A 21,531-nucleotide genomic window follows, 5' to 3' on the forward strand; every position below is an offset into this window, starting at 1 on the left:
AGCCTGAGAGAGTCGTCTGACTGATGAGCTTAGTATATTTCCTCTCAGAGAACCTCTCTGCGTCAGTGGGATTGAATGCGTTGGGGAACAAGAAGAAAAATAACTGAAAATGATGTGAGAAAGGAGCAAAAATGAAAATGAAAGTATGAGTAAGAAAACAAAAATAGGAAAAGAAAGTTTGAAACGGAGAGGCTAAGAACGACAGAGATGGGAGAGAAGGGGGAACGCCCTAATAGACCTTGCAATGAATCACAGTCATGAGCAATGACAGGCTGAAAGCCCAGGCAGGCGGGACCATGAAGATGAAGACGGGGCAGCTGGGAAGGTCACAGAGCCGGTGGAGCTGGGGAGTGCTGCTCTCTAGACTCAGCCTGTCTACATACAATTTAATGGACACATTCTGCACACAGGACCAGATAAAGAGTGGGGAGGGCGGCGCGGGTCAGAGAGGACACAGAAGTACACAGGTCACCTGTACTGATGCTTTAGGATAGATCTGCCTTTGATTAAAAATGTTCACCTATCTGATGAATCATAAGATGATATAAAAGAGATTTAGATTATCACAGAGTTTGGACTCAATATGTCCTTCTGATTTTATGACTTTGTATCTTTAAATACGACCACATTGTTTTTAAAACTGGCTTCTTTTTTATGTCCATAAATCACTTAACTTGCCCTGCCTCTGTTGCTTTTGCTGAGCTAGGCTCAACACATCCTGGACCTCTCCCTGTACTGAACATTCATTTTCTCTTCTGATTCTTAGAAAGACTGCAAACAAGCACATTTCTCAAAATGTCAGTGTTTCTTTAATTAGGCAGCACAGCATTTCCTTCTATTGTTATACCAAGAACATTTATCTGCACCTCTCAGAATAGAAGAGTGAATTAAATAACCACTTGGCACTACCACTTCCAGGTGTCAAGGATTGTTTACTTATGCATGTTTTTTTTGCACTTAAGTTCAGATAACGTCAAGGACTTTCAGTCTTAAGCAGGTTTAAACTCAGATTTGACCGACATATTATGGTCATTATGATTATTTATCATTAGATAAATACATAAGATATTCCAGACATTTTCAACTGCAGTGAGCCCTCTACTATGTTACCTTACACTGATGATGTCACTCACACCACTACCACTATTAATCCTGCATTATTAGAACTTACAGTAATTTCTAGTCTTTGAACTTCAACCCTCTCCCCCTCCTCGATGTCAGACCTCCATTCCTCCCTCGCCTGGGGGTCCATTCCTGTCTCTTCAATGGCTTTGTATGTGTGTGTGTGTGTGTGTGTGTGTGTGAGACAGTTTCCCAGACAGGGCCGGATGAGCTGTGCTCTGTCAGACCCAGCTGAGCCTAATGTTCTGAGCCTTTGCTCATTGTTCCCATTTTGAACAAATAGAGCATTTATTTTTGTTTGGCTTCTATGGTTAATTGAGAAAAAAAAAAGTTTAAAAAGTGTCCGGAGCTCTCCTAAATTAAGACATCAAAGAGTCTGATAAATATACAGCAGCACATTTCACAACAGGCCACCAGACCAGCTGTTCAAGAAAGTCTTTACTTCACTCAGAATGACTGATCAGTAGTGATGAAATGGGCACTACTGTGAAACCACAGCAGGTAGACAAGAGGATAGGGTTTTTTTCACAATTATAGTAAAATTTTTAACAAAAATATATAAGAACTTTCAATCAAAAACTTCAAAATTAGACATGAACATGGTCCAGCTCGCTTTGTGATCGCAATTCCTTGTAGTCCAATTAAACAGTGTAAAGACTTTGAGGTGGATGGCAGGGAAAAAAATGAACAGAGAGAGAGTGTAAATAATTACAGCCACTGTGGAAAACACAAAACAGCCAGTTTCAGACATGCTTTTATGCACGTGCACAAGATCCCTCGTGAATACTAATTTCCTGTGAGAGGCTCCTTCAGTCTCTCCCACAGGGCAGAGTCAATCAGAGCCAGCTTAAGGTCCTCACTGATCGATCTGTGCTTCCCAGAATCTGACATTTGAGGTGCGACAGAGTCTGTCTGGGCTCACATCTCATCCTCCGCTGAGAGTTTAACACAGGTCAGGTATTGAGCTGAAGACCTCTGCATTACTGGGGTATGGTGGTAGTTGATGAGTAAACACACCATGCTCTCCCTTGAGGGGATGAAGGGCTCTTCTCCTTGGTGACAGCACTGCCATCCTACCCCTGTGTAAGTGTTTAAATGCATGTCATTTGCCATGTTTTCCCTTATCTTTCTCTAGCTACACCTACACACACGTCCACACATACATAGACTCATACCTGTGGCGTGACCTAATGCATGATTGAAGACACGTAGGCCATGGTAACTGCGATCAAATGCATGATTTAAGGCACGTAGGCCATGGTGACTGCTTTCATCATGGTTTTTTCATTGTATGCTGTATACATTGAATAAACAGAAAAGCTTGCATTTGCAGAGCCACATGTAACCTGGCATCTCACAATCACTTCAATTTTATAGTTTTAGCATTAAAGTACAATATGTCCAAATATTTGGACAGTACATAATAACAATAATATGAACAGTAACACAACATTAAGTTTGGTATATAATTATATATATGTACAGGATGTCCTATGCATGTATGTGTGTGTGTGTAGGTCATTCACTGTCTGTCAAATTATGGCATGTTGATATATATTGGGCAGCAAGATATGTCTTATCGTCTTCTGGGAGAGTTTTGAGAGTTCACTACGCTCTTTGAAATCTGAAACTACAGAGTTAAACTTGTTACAGTAAATGCTCCTATTTCATTGTTTTACATTGTAGGAGGAAGTGCATCTCTGTCTCAACCTCACCTGTCGAACAGTGACCACATATTCTGTTTTCTTTCGGTTGCCATGGTTTTTTCTTTTCAATTGCCGATTTGTGGTCACTGAGCGTGTACTTGGTGAGGATCTGTCTCTGCTTTCTGTCTCTAACAGTACAGAGATATTCTGCTGATTCATAATCTCCTTTCAGGGCCAGATAACGTTCTAATCTACTTTGGCTTTTAGTTTCTTCTTTCCAATTTCCCAGATAGGTTTCTTTACATTGTGTTATAATTTAGTTTACTTTGATTGGTGTTTGGAGAGCAGTGTTGTTGTGAGACTGGTCAGAGTGTGTCTGAGAGGAGGCAGTTAGTCTCATTACCAACTGAGATAGGGGACTCTTTTCTGGGCTCAGCTCTTGGATTTAGAGGGCTTTGGAATGGAGGGTGTCTAGGGAGCTGGATTTAAGTTGATTAAGAAATTTGAGTGCTCTCTTTTGAATGTTAATTATCAGGTATTAGGTATTTGCCTAATTCTTCTCTACATGCGTTGCTTGGTGTTTTTCTGTGTACTTGAAAATGTATCTGCAGTATTATGCATATACAGGGTTGCTGCACACTTTTTTAAATCAAATTTAATACTTTTTAAGACCTTTTAAAGACCTTCGACAGAGAAAATTTAATACCCTTTCCACAGCAAAACAAATGCACATTAGGGCTGAACTTTATGTTTGAAATCAATTTGACAACATTAATAGGGATATTTTTGTATCTCCATATAACAATCATATGTAAAATCACCTTGAATGAACTGCATGCTAAGAACTGTCAAAAAATCTTCACAAAAAGAAACAGCTGGACCGGACTGAGTCGGGACCGAAGACCCAACCATATTTATATAAGTGAACCCTGTGGGGAAGTTTATTTCTCATGACCTTAAATTCTGAAAATCTAATTTAAGACTTATAGCTACTGTATGTTTATGATGACTGCGTGGACCCCATACTTCACTACCATACAGCACAATAGGCTGGACGATGCTATCAAATATTTTAAGCCAGATTTTAATTGGAATTTGGAAATTTCACTTCATAGTTCTTTTAGCACACCATACCCTACACTGTGGTCTCATTTCACTCTCTTCTTGTGGTAATCACAGGCACACATGTCTCTCGTTCCTTTATTGATAGGTTAAGGGTGACATCAGGCTTTGTGTACGGCTATAATCAGACAGATTTACTGTGCCCTCGGCAGCTATTTGCACCTAAACATCAAATGATCTTCCAGCAGGCTTACAATAGCCCCGTTTTCTGTTTCACTTTAATTAGGCTGCAGTTTGACTGAAATGTCCGCCAACAATAGGACTGTAATAACAACTGGCACGGGGCTGACCCTCCCATCGGCTTTGTTCCCGTCTCTCACAGCGGCTTTTCTGGCTCCGCAGATGAAAATGATATAAGAGCTTGTTTCCTGACTCCTCCGTTTGGAAGCAGAGAGAAGATGGAAGCCAACATCGATGGTCAAAGCTGCCTCTTCAAAGTGACCATTAATTATGCTGCCTCAAGAGGCCAAACATAAATTACAAATGGGTGACTCTATACTAAAGAGCCAATTAGTATTGAGCTATTACCTTTATGACCTTAGTCCACAGCAGAGAGGAGAGGGGCCACAAAGTGCATGTGGATGTATTGATAACACTGAACCTCACTAACCTTTATCAGAACAGGAGCATGACAGAGAAAGAGAAAGAAAAAAGCGAGCATCGTGGATGTGGTTGTCTTTCGGGCGACTGTCGTATTCTCTGTGCCTTCGCTGTCCTGGAACTACAAACTGTGTGACAGATCAAGCAGTCTCTCTGGTCATTAGGCCTGTAATTGGTGGCTTCGGTGCGGACCGAGGCCACATGACACTGAAAAAGCCTGACCTTTCAGCAGACATATGAAGCTTAACACGCCCTCTGACAGTAACCTTTTCCCTCTGCTCAACATGAGGTGGGGCCAGTGGTCACATATGTCCTGCTGCAGAGCACTCAACTAGGCTCCTCGTACGGTAACTGATGCGCAAACACTAGACGTCACTTACGCAAACATACAATCCATATCAACGCCTTATCCTCAGAAACAGAAATCCCTCTAGAAGGTGATGGAATTCACTAGAAGAAGGAAAAAATAAAGATGCAAATAACAGCCGTTCTCATAAATCTCTGCTGATCCTCCTCATAAGTTGAACACCAAATGGACAAAATATTTGGGAAATCGTTCTGAAGCAGAGTTGTAGTTCCTCACATTGTCTGCAGTATATTTAGTGTCTTACATGTTATATGTTAAGAAGTTCCTTGGAAACCTGGTTTAACAGACAGGGCTATAAAAGCATTGTTGTCTTTATTCTCTTTAGATAAAAAAAAAAAACATTGATTGTGAACAGGTTTGTGAAAAACTGCCACAAGTTCTCTGGAAAAACATATTCATCAGATATGCAAACAGATATGCATCATGATCAAATGCCCTTAGGACAATACTGTATAGGGGCACTCACTTGTTCTAAAAATAGACATTTTAAGGTTAACTGCCTAATAGTCTGTGAATGAATCCAATTACAAGTCAGGCACATGGCGCACATGGAGAAAATGCACAAACATAAAGGATCACAGCTCGAATCAAGAATAGTTACTCCAGGAGGGGACTCATTATGCCACGCACTGAAACACTCCTAGTAGCCAAATCTTCTTACTGCATTCCTGATACTTGCAAATAATCACACTGTGTTGCTAAGCCCTTTGTGAGAGCGGATCATAGGTTCCATAGTTAAATCCAGACCAATGGGAATGAGGCGCCATTAAGGGTTTCGTGTTGCTAGACCCATCTGTCCTGGACTGAACTGAGATTTGCAATTCCAGTGAGGTTACTATTTGACAGAAGTTCGTTTAAATTGCTCTCACCCAGGACACAGCAGAGAGGGGTGTAGACATCAGACCAGCTGACTTTGTTTAGACTTTGAATCCCTTTAAAAAACTTGTTTTATAAATTCACATTTGTACACTGATTGTTTGTATAATGCTTTCCTCTATTTACAAATCTAATTAAGTTTGTTAACGACTGTCTCAAGTTTAATTTGATTGTAGCATTTCATATTAAATTTTGTCTTATTATTTCTTTTCCACAAGCACCCAGCTGATGGCGGAACCTGTGGAATTTATGGGTACTGAACCAGTCATCTTCTATTTATATACCAGTGTCTTTAAACACACTCCTGCTGCCCAAAGACCCACATCATAGTGTATATCTCAACAATGTGATCCATCGTAGTCTGTATACAGGTCCAGCATCTTATCAGACAGAACACCAGACTGTCTGTTGGTCACCTGCAATTTTATCTCATCTTGTCAGATGTTTCCATCACAGAGGATCTGCTGTGTGTTTTACCAACACACAGCGCAGTGTGACCATTAAACACCCGACCTCAGAGGAGGGAAGGGTGAATCAAAGTTCACTGAGCTGTATATGAAATACAAACTATTGATCTAACAACTCATCCCATTGTTCAGACCATTTATCACTGGGAAAGCTCGGTCTATTTTTAGCAGTTATCATCACCTGTGCCTTTTCATACTTGGTCATGCCAGAGCTACATGCTATTAGACCCAAAACTAAGATAAATCTTCAATCTGAATGATGAAATGACTCCTCTTCCTCTTGAACTAGACTTTGCAGGCTGGGACCAGTCTGCCTGGTGCTAAGAGTTTTAGCATTAGCTAGCTGGCATGCTGGCACACAAACACGATGATTACATAGGCAAATCTTTAATCCCACTGGGCTTAATGGGCTCCTTAAACTGGGTATTAGGGGGGCAGCTAAGCCAGGTGATTGTCAGCACTTGGCTCCATGGACACGGAGAACACAGATGGGAACACATCACAATAACAATGCATAAGCATAGGGACATGCAAAAAAACAAGGAGGGCTATATAAAAACACAGATGCACAGATCCAGTGTATCTGTGACAATGAGCGCTTTGCTTCATTGTTTCCATTACGTCTGTGCCACAGGGACTTCATATCCCCAGTGAGATGACAGGTGGGTGAATGGTGTGTCTGCAAACACAGTAATGTGCCACTACTGTCTAACACCTCTGTGAAGGCTGGAAAAAATAAAATAAGTACCCGAGGGCTTACACTGAACCGAATACCGCATCCCTTCAATATAAATGGGTGGGAGGAGTGGGAGCTGTCATCTCACTTTTAAATGAAAACCTGAAGAGTGTGAGACTAAAATAAAACTGCGAGACAAAGATGCAGAGAAAAGCAGGGTGTGAAAGTGAATGGAGCCTGACTTGCATGTGAGAGAGGTCTCTGGCCTGTGATCCCTACCGGATAGCCTTCTGTTTTCTTCTGGCACCACTTCAGTAGAGCGTTTCTCTTAGATCCTCCATACTCCCGCGCCAGTGCAGCCAAAGGGTCCTTTCTTTCCACACTGTCATCAGGGAAATAAGAACCGCAATCACAGAGGGAGAAAGAGAGAGAGAGAGAGAGAGAGAGAGAGACAGCTTCAGTATGATAAGTGTAGTGTGTGATTCCCCTGCAAAAACGTTAAGTTCACATTCACACTCAAACAAACATGAACATGAGCTTCATAAATATTTGGATAAGGACACACTGACGTTTTAGCCACATGCAATACTTCAGTTATGTCTCATAGTACATAGTTATTTCTGGGAGCTATTTCAGCAGATTAGCATTGTGCTCCTTTCGGTAAGCATTCTTCCCCAGACGACAATCCTTTGTAAGAAATAACTTCTACACGTAACATCATTCTTTCCAGATTTCTCGTGAGGATGCTTCAGGGACCTTAAACTTTTACTCCTCACTATTTAAACATTACTTTTTAGATCAGAAAAGTAAGATGAACAGCTGAAAACCACCTTATAATGTAACACATTACAATAATGAGATAATTAAGTAAACTAATTAATGCATTCATGTACAGTGGAAATATTTCATACAGGATGACAGCTCTAAAACATACTACATACATTAACTCTATGTGTAGCTTAAACCGTTAAAGGCATAGAGACATAATGACAAAGGGAAATGTCGCTAGAATGACTTAATGGCCTACGTAGCGATGGAAAAAATTAAAATGCATTGTAATAAAGAATTGAAGTGATCCATTTGTACAATTCTTTGGTAATTCTTTAATTTTCCCTGTCTTTAATGTACCTCCCAGAATTATATGATATTCTAAGATTTCCATTATCAGAGACAGCTGGATTGATGGAAGCTTCTTTGCAGTTTAGTATGTTTGTATTGGAGTTTAAGTTGGTTCAAGATTACTTTGGAGAGGCGCAACTATATATAGTTCAGCACGTTCAGTCCACCTATTTATAGTTTGTGTGCTTTAACACAGTTTTTATTTATTTCCCTATTAATTTTCCTGTTCTAGGTCTACAGGCAATGTTAACATGTTTATACTGTGGTTTACATGTTTACACAGCCACAGGGGGAAATTCCAAGTGAGATATCTGATTGGTTAAATGCCCGTCTGCAGTATTCTTCAGAGGGTCTGATCCCCAGGGTTTGTGCTGGAGCTGAGGCCATGGGAAGACTGAGACGCGGTCATTGCTCTGAATATGGTAAACATTTCACACGTCACAGCAGCTCTGCTGTAAAATTCATTATTTCTCCTGTTTGAAGCACCGCGAGGCCAGAAGCAGCAAGATCCTGTCAAAATGAATGTTGCAGAGGCAGGATGTACTGTACATCTGCATGCATATATCAACAGTGATAAAGCAGCGTTATCATAACCCTTATACCATACCAAACACGGTAATGGACTGCTGCTATTTGAGAGGGAAGGTCTGCATGAAGATGAGCTAAACAGAGAGAAAGAATACAGTACAAATAATCTTTGCGGTTGTGTGTGTGTGTGTGATCTTTGAAAATGGCACATCTGTAAATTGAGATGGTGAAGAGCAGTAAGCCTAGATGAGGAGGAAGAGGTGAGGCTGGATGGACAGGTTTTTTAGTCTCCAGGTAACTGAGGGTAATGTTTATTAATGTCAACAGTATGTCTGTGGAAGTTGAGGGTGTTGTTCAGAACGATGGCCAAGGATTTAACTGCTTCAACCAACATCACCGTCTCACTGTGACAACACTGGATTCAAAAATCAAACACTGTAAAATGTTAATGTTACCTCAAACACTAAGTCATCTACCTTAAATGTTACCATTTGCAGTTGTGTATGAATATGAGCTGTGTATGCTACAATGATTGTTTTTGGATAAAGAGAGGAGTGGTTTATGCGGGAAAATGACAGCTGTTGATGCCAGGAGTCAGTCGATCAAAGTATGTTTGTTTAACATCCGTCTCTCTGCCCTCTCTGATAAGCAAACACTCAAACTACTGTGTCAAAGCTACATGTGTCGCAACCACACTGTTGGCTAGAAAAGTTGTGCACGTCTTCTTAGCTGGAATTTAAATATTTAACACTGAATTTCAGCCCAATGTGTTGATACTTAGAAAACCTAGAAGGACACCGTGTAAGAGTTACATATATACCGGAACCTGTTACCAAGTATCTTAAAGAGGAACTTCTATTACACAAAAAAAGCGGAACTGAAACTGTATTTTCTGTAAATCATTCTTCTTCTGGTAAAAAATGAACATCTCACCTTTTTTTTTAACCCTATTCTGAACCCTGAAGTTGTGGGGTTTTTTTTTATACATTTCAGAAACAAGGCTCAATATGAGACAAAAATACTTGTTAATGTGTCGTCTTTTTCTTCCTCTAATGAATTTCCGGCAGGCTGTACACTGAAAAGCGTATCCTCTATATACAAGGGTTTGCTGATTATCTTATATTTTTTAATACAGGCCAGTTGGAGAAATTTTAAGATTGCTCCACTAATAGGTTGAAAATTAATTTCAGATGCAAAAATAAACCTAAAGAGAAAGCTGAAAAACCCAGATCTGACAAATCCCTGAATAACTGTTAACATGCCTGTTTCGTAGCAGTGTTGTTGGTCAGAGCACGTTAACATATGCGTGTTAAAGACAGTACAATGTGTGTCATTATATAAACTGATGTTTACATCTCTCCAACTAAAGGAAACAAATGTTTTGCTGTTTCCAAAGTAAAGGAGGTTGGTGAGATTATTTCACCGGTTTTAAGGAAACCCCGCACAGCCAAACAAGTGGAGTTATCTCACAGAATTATCAGACAAAAGCCTCTGGGTAAGCACACCTGAGCTTGCTGTTGGCTCGGTTGTAGCTGAAGGATGCCGTGCGGTTGCTGAGGGAGGAAGGAGTTTTGATAACAGACTCTAGGGAAGGGCTTTTCCTCATAAGGCTGGCAGGTTTCATGTCTTCTCCGCAGCCCGACAACTTATCTGAGGGATCAAAAAGATGCAGGAAAGAGAGAGAGTCACCGGAGAATGTGAGGAGCCAGTCAAAAACGGAGGGATAATAATATACTTTTTGAAACACATTTTGATAAATCACATTGTTCAATGCTTTATGTAACAGGACAGTGGGACAATAACAACATTCAAGAACAGGGCATGAAAACAAGACAAGAACAAATGGAAAATTTACAAATCTGTCCATAATGTGACTGACTGGGAATGTCCTATTACATTTACTTTTCAGCCTGGTCTTCAAAACACCCCAAGCAACCCTGCCTGAGGGCGTCCTGTTAAATCTGACTCATAAAAGGCTGATTTTACCGAAACAGCTAAGACCATTAAAAATAATTTCTGTTCAATGCTTGATGATCAAGTTACTTTCTGTGTCTCAGTCAACTCATCCAGGAAGGAGCTGTAAACCACATTTACAGTATTTGCTCTCTTAGACCAAAGTCATAAAACTACCCACAAAAACAACAGCAGTCGGATGTTTGCACATCTTAGTTCCTTTTCATTTTTTTGAATTAATTACATCTGACATTTACTAATTTCTACAGGTGCTGCCTCACAGAAGTATGTTGGCTGGCTGTCAGTATTCCTTAAAGCAGTGTTCAAGGACTATAATTTGTCTAAGTATGACAGCTAACTGGAATATGAATATAAATATAATATGATTGTAAATCAAACACCACAACTGTCATCTGAAATCATCTCTGCAGTACATACCATGATGATGAGAGAATTCTCCATGATTGATTCTTTTTTCCAAAGTCTTTGATAGGGGCTTTATGTATGACTGTCTCTAGAAGAACATAAAACACAACAGGGGTCACACATATCAGAATACCAAACCTGGTCACTTACAGGAAGTCTTCTTCATGTTTAACGGTAAAATATGCTCATGTAAACCTGGATAGGAGAGACCGCAGCAGCCGGTGCTGTGCGTACAGGGATTCCACTCAGCGGGCTTCTCGGTGAGGAATGCATTTGAACTGTGTGACCTGGTCCATCTGAAAGACCCCAAAATATAAACATTGATTACGGTTTCAAAAGAGCTGCACATATCATTTTTTTATATCAGTAAATAATTATCACATTGATTCCAAGACTTCAGTGTAGTTACTGTAAATAATGACTCTACAGACAAACAGGCAGACTTTATCTTAGCTCAGATTAAGGAGAAGACGGGTACTGTTCCTACAGCAAAAACAAAAACAGCAGCTTTTCACATTAGCAGCTGGAGAAAGGAGAGAATGGCTGATAGAAAATGACTCCCATCATGACTTCAGTTTAGCCCAAGATAAAACAAAGCATAAAAACAGGCAAGGAAGGAAAAGTAGTTTTTACTGTAAAACCTGGTGGAGAATATTTGTGAAACGATGATCTTACAGTAGAGATAGAGCTATCAAACCTCAAATACTTTTTAAATACTGAAATATGTTTGTAGCATCAAGTATAAAAAACTATTTCTTGGTCAGTTTTACAGTCTTGTTTACTTATTCTTTTATTACATATTTCTAATGTTAATGAGTGTAGTGTATTTTATTTAGTCAAAGTTCTGATATTAAAGGACAGGTTGACAATTTTTGAAGTCTGTCTCATAACAGTCAGGTGCCGAAATGAACATTGAAACAGATTTTTCTTGCTGTAATTATTCCTCCTGTTGATACTGAACATTAGAAGATCCCTTCATAATCCACAGTCCTCCTTCTGTGCAAAAATGTATTTAAAAGTTTATCTGAAGCTAATATGAAGCTTCAGCCGCCCAAATTAGTCAAATCAAGTGGATATCTTTCAGTCTTTTTAGTGCCAAAGTCCCTCTTTTTGTTACTATACTTCCACCACAGCTCAACAGGGAAACATAAAGAGGGAATTTGATGCTAAAAAGAACTTTTAAAAAGCATTTTTGCACAAAATGACTGTGTGGACACACCCTCATCACTTACACTGACAGCACATTTGAAGGGGATCTTTTAATAGCCAGTATGAGCAAGAGGAATGATTACAGCGAGGAAAACCTCTTTCAGTGTTGTGAAAGAAACAACACTGTGAACCTATTAAATGAAAATTTATGTTATATTAAATGTTAAATGATATTAACCTAGAAAAATGTATTCACATGACAAAGTGAGCTATCAGAAAAAAATAACTGAAACTACACTATTTTACTGACACTGGTGCTGAAAGCAGCTCTACATACTTGTCATGTCACGTTCACTGTTGAGGTTTTAACGTGCTGTAATTAGGAATGTGCTGTGATACAAGCTGATGGTGCTGAGACAGTTTTTCAGAGAACGTGACAGGAACAAACATTTCCACAGTAACTAAAGCTATTAAAGGAAAATGTCTCCTCATCAGTTGCTGATCCGACACATCAGTTTTGCATGGGTCAAACATGATTCTACAGACAAACACAGAAAAAAACCACCAACATGCCTGAGGTCAGCTGAGGCCACAGTCCAACACAACTGTACATGACTCGGCTGAAAAGAAATGACAGATATTCACACTGCAGACCAGCTGTTCTCCTCTATAGTTACACTGCTGCAGTAGGGTTCCCTCTCAGTGTGTGTGTGTGTGAGTGTGTTGAGGTGCTCGGTGCTCACTTTGTCCAACAGTATCAAAGGACTTAATGAGGGATTTGACAGTAGCTCCTGGCTCTGAGTCGGCATCTCCGCTGGCGTCGGCGGGTGTGGTCGGGATCATGGAGATGCCGCACCAGTGACGGCTGTTATCGGAGTCGGACACTTTCACCTCTTCACCTTGGGACCTGACAGACACAATGAACAGAGTTGCTGTGTAGAGACACATACAATACATACACTGAGGGAGACGAGAATCTGACAGGACATCATGTGCATTTCTGAACTGGACTCACTTCACTACTTATTTTATGAGATTACCTGAAGAATGTTCTGAGATAGAGTGTTTGCTCAATGTATCGACAAGATCATGTGATCATAGTTTGAAGTCTGAACTAAAGATCTGTCAATAACTGATGACCAGTTGCAGATAACCAGACCTAAACTGGGAACACAAAATCTGAACAGTCAAATCATTGGGGCGCTTTCTGCCCATTGCCCCTGGTGAACATTGGACTCTGGGCTACAGATTGAGGGATTTGGAGTGTCGTTATCAGTGATAGATGAGGAAGGAATGACAAGTGAGGAATTTCTTGAACATTGCACTCAACTCACCTCCACAGAATGTAGACTGACAGAGATACGCAACCACAACAAGCTGTACTGGTGTAATTTCATTTATTCATTTACCTAATGAACAACAGTCAAACAGACATACAATACACTTATGTATTCTTTCACAGGCATAAAACCAGTCACAAGTCTTTCTAAGTCTCTCTTTGCAGAATAAATTAACAGCACATTCACTGTATTGTTCATTAAATGGCTTTACTATAGACAGAAAATGACCACACTGTCACCATCTCATCTTTTTCTACATCTTTTTGGCAGTGTCCAAATGTTAACATTTTGAGTGTCAGTACCTTATTTTCTGGTAGAACAATATGGCTTTTAATAGAAATGCACAAATTGAATATCTCTGATAAAAACAGGACTTTAAGTAGAACCTGAGATCCTGAAACCATATGCCATTATACTATTACAGTATGGATACTATCTGATGTATGAAGAGTTCGGCTCAAAGATAAAATAAATCAACCATTTGACAGGTGACATCTCTGTCAAAATGAGTGACTTCACAAAATTTGAAGACCAGATACAGTAAAAAATATGCTGAAGAAATCTCTAAATATGTTTAATATAGTGGTTCAAGACTGGTCAACAAGGAGGAAGTATCAGAGCCTTGAGCGCCCCCTATTTCTATACTAACATGTCAGTAATATGATAAAAAGTGGAATAAAAATGAGTTCCACTAATCATTCGACAGTGATTTTTAAGGGAAAAAAATAATCCTTTTGAGAAACCTGTAGCACAGTCTTCTAGGTCTTTGTGTTAACATGAACCATCAGCCTTTTGGTATGTCTGAGGAGAGTAAAAATGACTTTGAGGTACAGCTGTTTGTGTTTGTGGCAGTTCTAAAGTCTAATTTTGGCAGTGCTCTGAATCTGCCAGCATGACAAACATCAGAACCATCCTGGTTATTTTATCTGGCAGTGAGAACAAATTCTATGAATCACTCTGTTAAAAAGGAATAATGCAATGATAAAAAACACATACACATACATACAGTAACAGAGCAGATGATACCAGTATGTCCACATGGATGTCACCCGTTTATGGTAATTGTGTGTTCTATAGTGCCACCTAATGGCAAAATATGACACTGCATTCAGTTTTATTCCAACTGCAGGACCAAAGATCAAACTTCAAACAGGTTTTCTCAGTTGCTGTGAAAAAATTCTCAAATCTACGGTTCATTTTTTCCCAACAGTGTATGCATGTCCTGTTGCTTTCATACTGAGGTCAAATTTATAAGTACAAAGACCTTCAAATGATCCAATGATGCATTGTGTTAGCCTCTGTGATCAAAATGAATTCAAGAGCTTTCCTAATGATCTGTATAACTCTCAGATGGAGGAAAAAGTACTTTGGTCTGAGGGAGGACTGAGCCTCTGTGCTGCTGTGAGGACACCACAGCAGAAACATGCCTTGTAAGGCTGCATCATACAAAAATATTTTTGTGTTTATTGTAAAGGCAAAAATAAATAAGAGAGTGTGACTAGATGGGAAGAAGTGCTTTGACAGCAAATGAGGTTTCGGAGGGGATTTACATATTTTTTTGATTTACATGAATTTGTTGTACTGAGATGTTTGTTTTTGATGTACTTATATTTTTGTATTTTCTGTTTTACATTATTGTCTTGTATATAATATTCACTATTCACATGTCCCTTACTACTGATGGTGAGACAAATGTGAGTAGACTGTTGAAACTGGTGTTTATACACTATAAGTTTATTCAGTTGGTTGTAAGGATAATTGACTTTATTATTTGGTTACTGTCTGTACTTCTCAATGAGAAATTCAATAAAGAAACGCTATTTCAGTGAGTTCTGTCATATTGACATAGTCCCTTAGACATTTGACTGTCTTGATTTAAAAAATGATAATAGAATATGTTGTTTTGGTGGCAGCGATGAAGTGACGTGCAGATGAAGTTATTTACTTTTGACATGTGAATTAAATGTTTTGAGTGACTGACAGCCTTTTGCAGATCAAATGAAGGGCTGTACTGCTCAGAATAAAATGGTAAGGTGATTGCTCACAGTGTTTTGAGAACTGCAACAGTGTTTCAGGAAATGTGCTTAAGCAACTGAGAAAAACTGTAAGTCTGAAGTATTTTACAAATCATACTATAAATGTCAAGTTTTAAAGTAAGCTAAGAGGTCAAAGTGAAGGTAATTTGACTGATACAGAAATAGTAAGAAAGGTTAATGTAAGGTCCAGCACAAAAACCAAGAATCACCTAGTTTTTGAATATCAACTGGACTTTCACTTTCACTGTTGCTTTTGCCTTGATATGTGACTTTGTTCTTGCAGACTGCTGTGAATCTAAATTTACCGATTTTCTTTTTCACACTTCATTTTGCTTTTGTAACAGATCATGTACCCTCTACCATCTCAACTTTCTAAAAAGGCACAAAGCAGCTTCACACTGTATAAAAAAGAGAGTCTCAACAAACATATGACATCTCTTCAACACAAGTAAAGAAAATAAACATAAAGAGTACATTCATTGGGAAATAAAAATACAGTATTATTATTGAGAAGGTTCCAAAATTTAAAAACATGTAGAGAAATGGAAGCCAGACTCTGCGTCACCAGACTGTTTGTGTACTGCATTTACATTGGTCACTGTGGTTTAGAATGAGACTGGTTTGACACATTTCATTTTCAATTACACAGGAGGGTAATAAGTGCAACAATAACACTGTCTTCACATGGTGCTGAGGTGGGAGGCACATCTTTAGTGCCCTTCTACTGCCGTCTTGGTATCAAAAGTGGCTCCGGTGCTTATTCTGAAAGAAAAAAAGAAGATGGAAGATGAACTACTGTGTACAATTACTGTATAAAGCCTTTTTAATACATTTATATGTGCAGTATAATGAGTATCATCATATTACTCACATTGTACATGTGCAGCAAAACTAGAGACCTTACAGTTCTTAAAATCGTTATTTTAAAAAGCCGACTTCTGACCACTTCTGGACTTTTTAAAACTCCATGCATACCTCATAGGATTAATAAGGTCACTCATAATGTCAATTAAGACTAAATCACCCGGTGATGAAGACGCTATGCAAATGTATCTGAAGCAGATGATGCATAGCATGGGTTTAATCCAGTCATGCCGTGCAGACCATCCTGCTACTTAATCAAAAAAGTAGGAGGGTTATTCATTCAAAGAACAGCAGGTGGCACCAGATACATCTATTTGAACAGCAGGTTTAAAGAACCAGGCAAAGCAGAGCAAACCAAAAAGCTAAGATAGTCCTGAAGGTGCAGTCAGCCAGCATATGGAAAGACAGACAGAGTCAGACAGGCTGAAGCAGCAACACGAAGCCAAACACAGATAGGACAGTCAGTGAAAAGCAGCAGCACACAAGGCAGGGAGACGCAGACTGGCTGAGAGAGGGCTGGCAGGGCAGGGAACTCACCTGGACTTTACATAAGGAGCCTTGTCAGAGGGACATCTTTGACAGAGTCATCACAGGGAGCTGCTGGAGGTGGGGAGCGGACGCAGCGTAACAGCTAATCTTGGGGAAAGTTGCCTCATTTAGCTATGGTCTAAAACCAGTAATGTAACGTACTATATTCACAAAGACTGCATGAAATTTGAACAGAAGACTATTTTATTATTTTTTTTTACTGTTTTTCATATGTGAAAAACTGCTCTCGTGAAGTTTGTGAGGTGTTATAGTGTGACTGAGGATTAAAGGATTATACCATGACAGGCCACACAGATAAACAGAGCGCTATACAGTAGCAAATCTAAGCAGACTTTTTGACCTGGCATGATAATGAAAGGGGACAAGACTGTCAAAAACTGTGGCATTTGCACGCTCAAACACACTGATATACAGTATACTCACACACAAATCAATGCAACGCTCTTTATAAATACATCAGTCACATTACTGTATGGCCACAGTGCAACAACACTACATGAAATCTTAAATAGCATGATATATTGGCGTGAAATATGTTAACTGAAAAGTGCAGTGAGGACAGTGTTAAAGTGGCTTCAGTGCTGCATTGTAACACACTTGGATCAAAGCAGCATTCTGTGCATAGAGCAGATTTGTCACCACTTCTGCCTTCTCATAGAGTAATAATAAACTCTAATCAAGATACTGTTGTTTGTTGTGGAGTGTTTGAGTGTTACTACAGAGCGGTGGTCAGTGTGGAAGAGGGAGACAGAGATGGCAGCAGCTTAAAGGAGTAGAATACACAGAGGGAAATACTGCAGGAGACTGCTAATTTACCAACAGAGTCTGCCAAATCCCAGTAACCTAAACTCTGAAAGGGTTTAATCTTGTGAAATCACAAGACTAAATAATGTCTATACTAAATTCATCCTAGTAAATATTTCATCCTACTTTGATCCCAGATAGGAATTTTGGAAACCTCTTAATCAAGAGATTCATGGGAATTGATATGATAATAATATTATTGTTTGTACCACATGTATAAAACATGACAGTGGATGGGGATATGGCAAGACTCTGGCAGGTATCTCATATTCACATTGTGGTTCAGAGAGAAAGGAACTGCAGCCTGATACTAAAAAAAAAGGAGGGAGGGGGATTGGTGGAGGGGGAACACTGAAAAAGTGGAGTATGGTAGATATGGTACCTGACTCCCTGCAGGGCCTCTAGGTCTGCGGAAAGCTTTGCACTGCGATCCTGCTCCTCCTGCAGCTGCCTCCTGAGTGTACGCAGCTCCTGTTGGGCTTCCACTTTGATGTCGTTGGCCACCACCACTGCCGTCTGGAGATCCGCCTGGAACCGGCGCCACTCCTCTTTTTCATCCTTAAAGCACAAACAGGATATGTGCAGGTGGATGCAGATGTAGACACATATAGGGAAAGCCATACAGACAGCAATCATCAATAACTGACATGGAGGATGTTTGTGAAAATTTAGACTTAGTTGGACGTCAGCAAGTCTTATAAACAAACGGTACACGCATACAGGTGAAGGACTTAGTCCAGTATATTCCAGTATAGGCTGGAAAAACTAAATGATAACTAGGAAAATGACTGTCAGTGACATTTGGATATGCGTTAGATGCATCCTGTGCTATCACAATGCAAATTTTGTTAACAACAGTGTTCTTCTTCTTCTTATTCTTTGTAACAGAGATCTGTGAAAGTAAAATATCACAAACCAAATTTCTGAAAACCTCTGAAAGAGCTGTTAAAACTCCGGGGGCTGAAAAGAACATAAAAAAAACCTGAATCTGAACCACAAAAGGGCGACAGAACAAAAGGTGCTCTTTGGTTTGCAGCAGGTAACAGACACTTAAAATAGAAATGGAGATATCCCTTGCCACTGAAGTAAAATAAAAAATAAATGTGGGCCTATATTCAGTGTTGTAAACGCAAGGATTAGTACTTTGTAGATTTGTTTTCTGCTGACTTTTAAACTAAAACTTTTCAAATGCTTAAATGTTTTTTCAGCATCTCCTCAGACTTGGTCTCTATCAGTCAACAGTCAGGCAGGAAAAAGGAGAGCAAGTTCCAAGGATCACATTTAATATCAGGGAGGTGACAGAGACATTCAGGGGGATGTGTTTGGTGCACTTGATAATGCCTGTTTTGAATAAAAAACACCAAACAGAAGTGATACGCATGTAATAATACCATGGAGACAATCTCGATCTGCTAAAAAAAATACATAGCTGCCTGTCTGAACAGCCAACCTGCATGTTCCACAATGCTGCTGGAACAATACTCGGTGGACAGATGACTCAAAGGTCAAACATTTTGGCAAAAAGACAAGGAAAAAATAAATACCAGCACTAGAACATTATCCTAACCTTAAAGTGATACTCCATCCACAAGTTATCTTTTGAGTATTGAGTAAAGAGTATGGTGGCTATGGTCAATTCATTTTTTACACCAGACAATGGCATCCAAACTTTGGTAGGGACATATATCCACTTTTCTGCTGTCCATGTGTATGCTCATTATATTCCAAACACTCACCGTTTCACTACAATATAACTAAATTCACTGCTTCTATGTCACAGTATGGCCCTGCTGCAAGCTCTGAAGCTCTACCAGAGGCAGCACATCTTATCTTGAAAAGGTATGTCACCACAGAAAAGAAGCTTTATTGGTTTTCATATTGAATCCTTCTTACCTTCATCTGTCTATTAAAAACTTTCAGGTGTCGCTCTGCTTCAGTTTTCTGCTCCTCCAGCTTTTTGACAAGATCTGCAATGACAAATTCAAGGTTTTTGAGAACTGCTTCCAAAACTCTGTCAGGTATAACTTACTATAGACTCAGGCAAAGTCACACCCATTAAATACAGCATTCATCACTAAAAAGTACAGTTTTCAGTGTGATGGGGATAAAGCAGCCACATCTATAGAATAAATGTTCCTATGAAAGTAACAGTTACTTATGCACAGAATCACATTATTATCTCCGCCAGGTGTAAGCCTGGAGGGGATCATGCATTTGGTTGTTGTGTGTGTGTGTGTGTGTGTGTCTGTATCTGTCTGCAACAATCTCATATACTACTGGACCCATCAGCCTAACATTTTTTGTGCATATTTATGACTATGCTCAAGGACATCTCGTGGTTGCGGTGATTCACAATTTTTAAAAAACCTATTTTATAACGCCATTCTTTATGAGCCTATCGTAAAGCTTGACCTTTGTCTTTTCAGCAGTCCTCATGATTTTACAATATCCGTTATGACATAGGAAAAGGCATTTCCAGCAATCGACTAGGCTAAAAACAAGGCTTACTTAGTCTGTTGCAGGCCACATTTTGGCCTTTGCTCAAAAACTGACATCCATAGAAAAGTTTGTTCTCATCTTGAACCCGAGCATCTGCAGATTAATTCCATACCTGATATGTTATGATTCACTTAAGTTAGGCATGATATGAAATAAAAAAATCCCTGTTTGCTTTGTGGCCATCAGAATTATGAGCGCTGCTGCTAAAATTTCACACAATAATTAATATCAATGGGCTACTAATGATTTTCACTCACATGCTGTGCAAGTATGATAAAATCCTATGTTATCATGGAATTGTTTTGAGTCATTGACGAGTGCATCAAATCCCAGAATCCCTCTCCTCAGTCTTCAATGGACAACTATGTGAAAGGTACTGTTATAAGAGTAGCGTACCCGCATTAAGGAATAGGGCAGTGCGTAATGTGTTTGCGTATTGAGTGTATGGTTGAGCAAGTGGCAGAAAAGTGACAATGAATGCGAGTGGAGCAGAGAAAAAGGATAGCAGTACGTTGTCAATCTGGCAGTAAATGTACAGTACAGGCTACAGTGTGTCAGTTAATAAATGCTGCAGCTTCTCAAGACAAAGAAAAGTCTCGTCTGTTGTTTTCCCCAACAATCTCATCTGCAGTGCAAAGGTCCGCTGCTGGATTCAAACCGCGGACGTTGTGGTTATGCAGCATGGGTCTTAACCAGGAGGCTATCGGAGTGCGCCTGCATCTAATTTATATATACATGCAGCTGCCAGCTTATTAGGTACACCTAGCTTAAACTAATGCAATAAATCCTATCTTCATGAAGGTTATAATGTTCTGTTTTTGTTGGAACTGTTTTAAGAGGTATTGATTCAATATTCTGGTCATTTTGGAGGCGTTTCTAATATATTGTCCACCATATTTATATAAATGAGCACAGACTTAAAATTAGAAAAATCTCTCAATATAATGCAATACAGTTCAACAGAACCATAAAACTGTCAGGAAAAAGTAAATGACAGTAAGGCTCATTCCCAAAGGTAATAATTCAAGGTTGAAACAAAGACTTAAAAGTGCTTTAACCACCGAGCTTAAGACTCCACAGAGCTACAGAGGAACTGATCAGCATGCAAAGAACATACTCTCCATGTCGAGGACGGCTTGGTTGGTGTGGAGGTTGACGGCCCTCTGCTGCTCCACCTGGTCCTCCAGTTCGAAGATGGTCTCCTTCAGCTCCTTCACTTGGTTCTCAGTCTGGATCCCGGCCTCTTCCAGGGAACTCACCCGGTTGCTGAGCTCCTGCTCCCTCCTCTCTGCCCGCTCCTGAACCTGCTGGCATTTGGCCTCCACCTGTGTATGTGTTTGCATTTGTGAGATTAGGTTCAGAAATGGGTTAAAAAAGAGGCAATGTTT

General features: G+C 39.6%; 1 protein-coding gene and 1 long non-coding RNA gene across 6 annotated transcripts in view; one reads left to right on the forward strand and one right to left on the reverse strand.

The window, feature by feature from the left end:
• Positions 1–21,531, reverse strand: part of specc1 (sperm antigen with calponin homology and coiled-coil domains 1) — an 83,178-nt gene that overhangs the window by 12,582 nt on the left and 49,065 nt on the right. For all 5 annotated transcript variants that reach the window (XM_067607544.1, XM_067607545.1, XM_067607543.1 and 2 more), the window contains 8 exons: positions 21,261–21,468; positions 19,538–19,611; positions 18,027–18,202; positions 12,795–12,958; positions 11,098–11,198; positions 10,915–10,990; positions 10,029–10,173; positions 7,156–7,258 (listed from right to left, as the gene is read on the reverse strand). In XM_067607544.1, coding sequence (XP_067463645.1) covers positions 7,156–7,258; positions 10,029–10,173; positions 10,915–10,990; positions 11,098–11,198; positions 12,795–12,958; positions 18,027–18,202; positions 19,538–19,611; positions 21,261–21,468 — 1,047 coding nt within the window. The remainder of the gene's footprint in view (positions 1–7,155; positions 7,259–10,028; positions 10,174–10,914; positions 10,991–11,097; positions 11,199–12,794; positions 12,959–18,026; positions 18,203–19,537; positions 19,612–21,260; positions 21,469–21,531) is intronic.
• On the forward strand, positions 15,088–15,319 carry LOC137195307 (uncharacterized). The gene is made up of 2 exons (XR_010931105.1): positions 15,088–15,171; positions 15,222–15,319. It is a non-coding gene; the product is annotated as an uncharacterized lncRNA (long non-coding RNA).

The sequence above is a fragment of the Thunnus thynnus genome, chromosome 13 (genome assembly GCF_963924715.1).
Source record: "Thunnus thynnus chromosome 13, fThuThy2.1, whole genome shotgun sequence".
Lineage (NCBI taxonomy): Eukaryota > Metazoa > Chordata > Actinopteri > Scombriformes > Scombridae > Thunnus > Thunnus thynnus.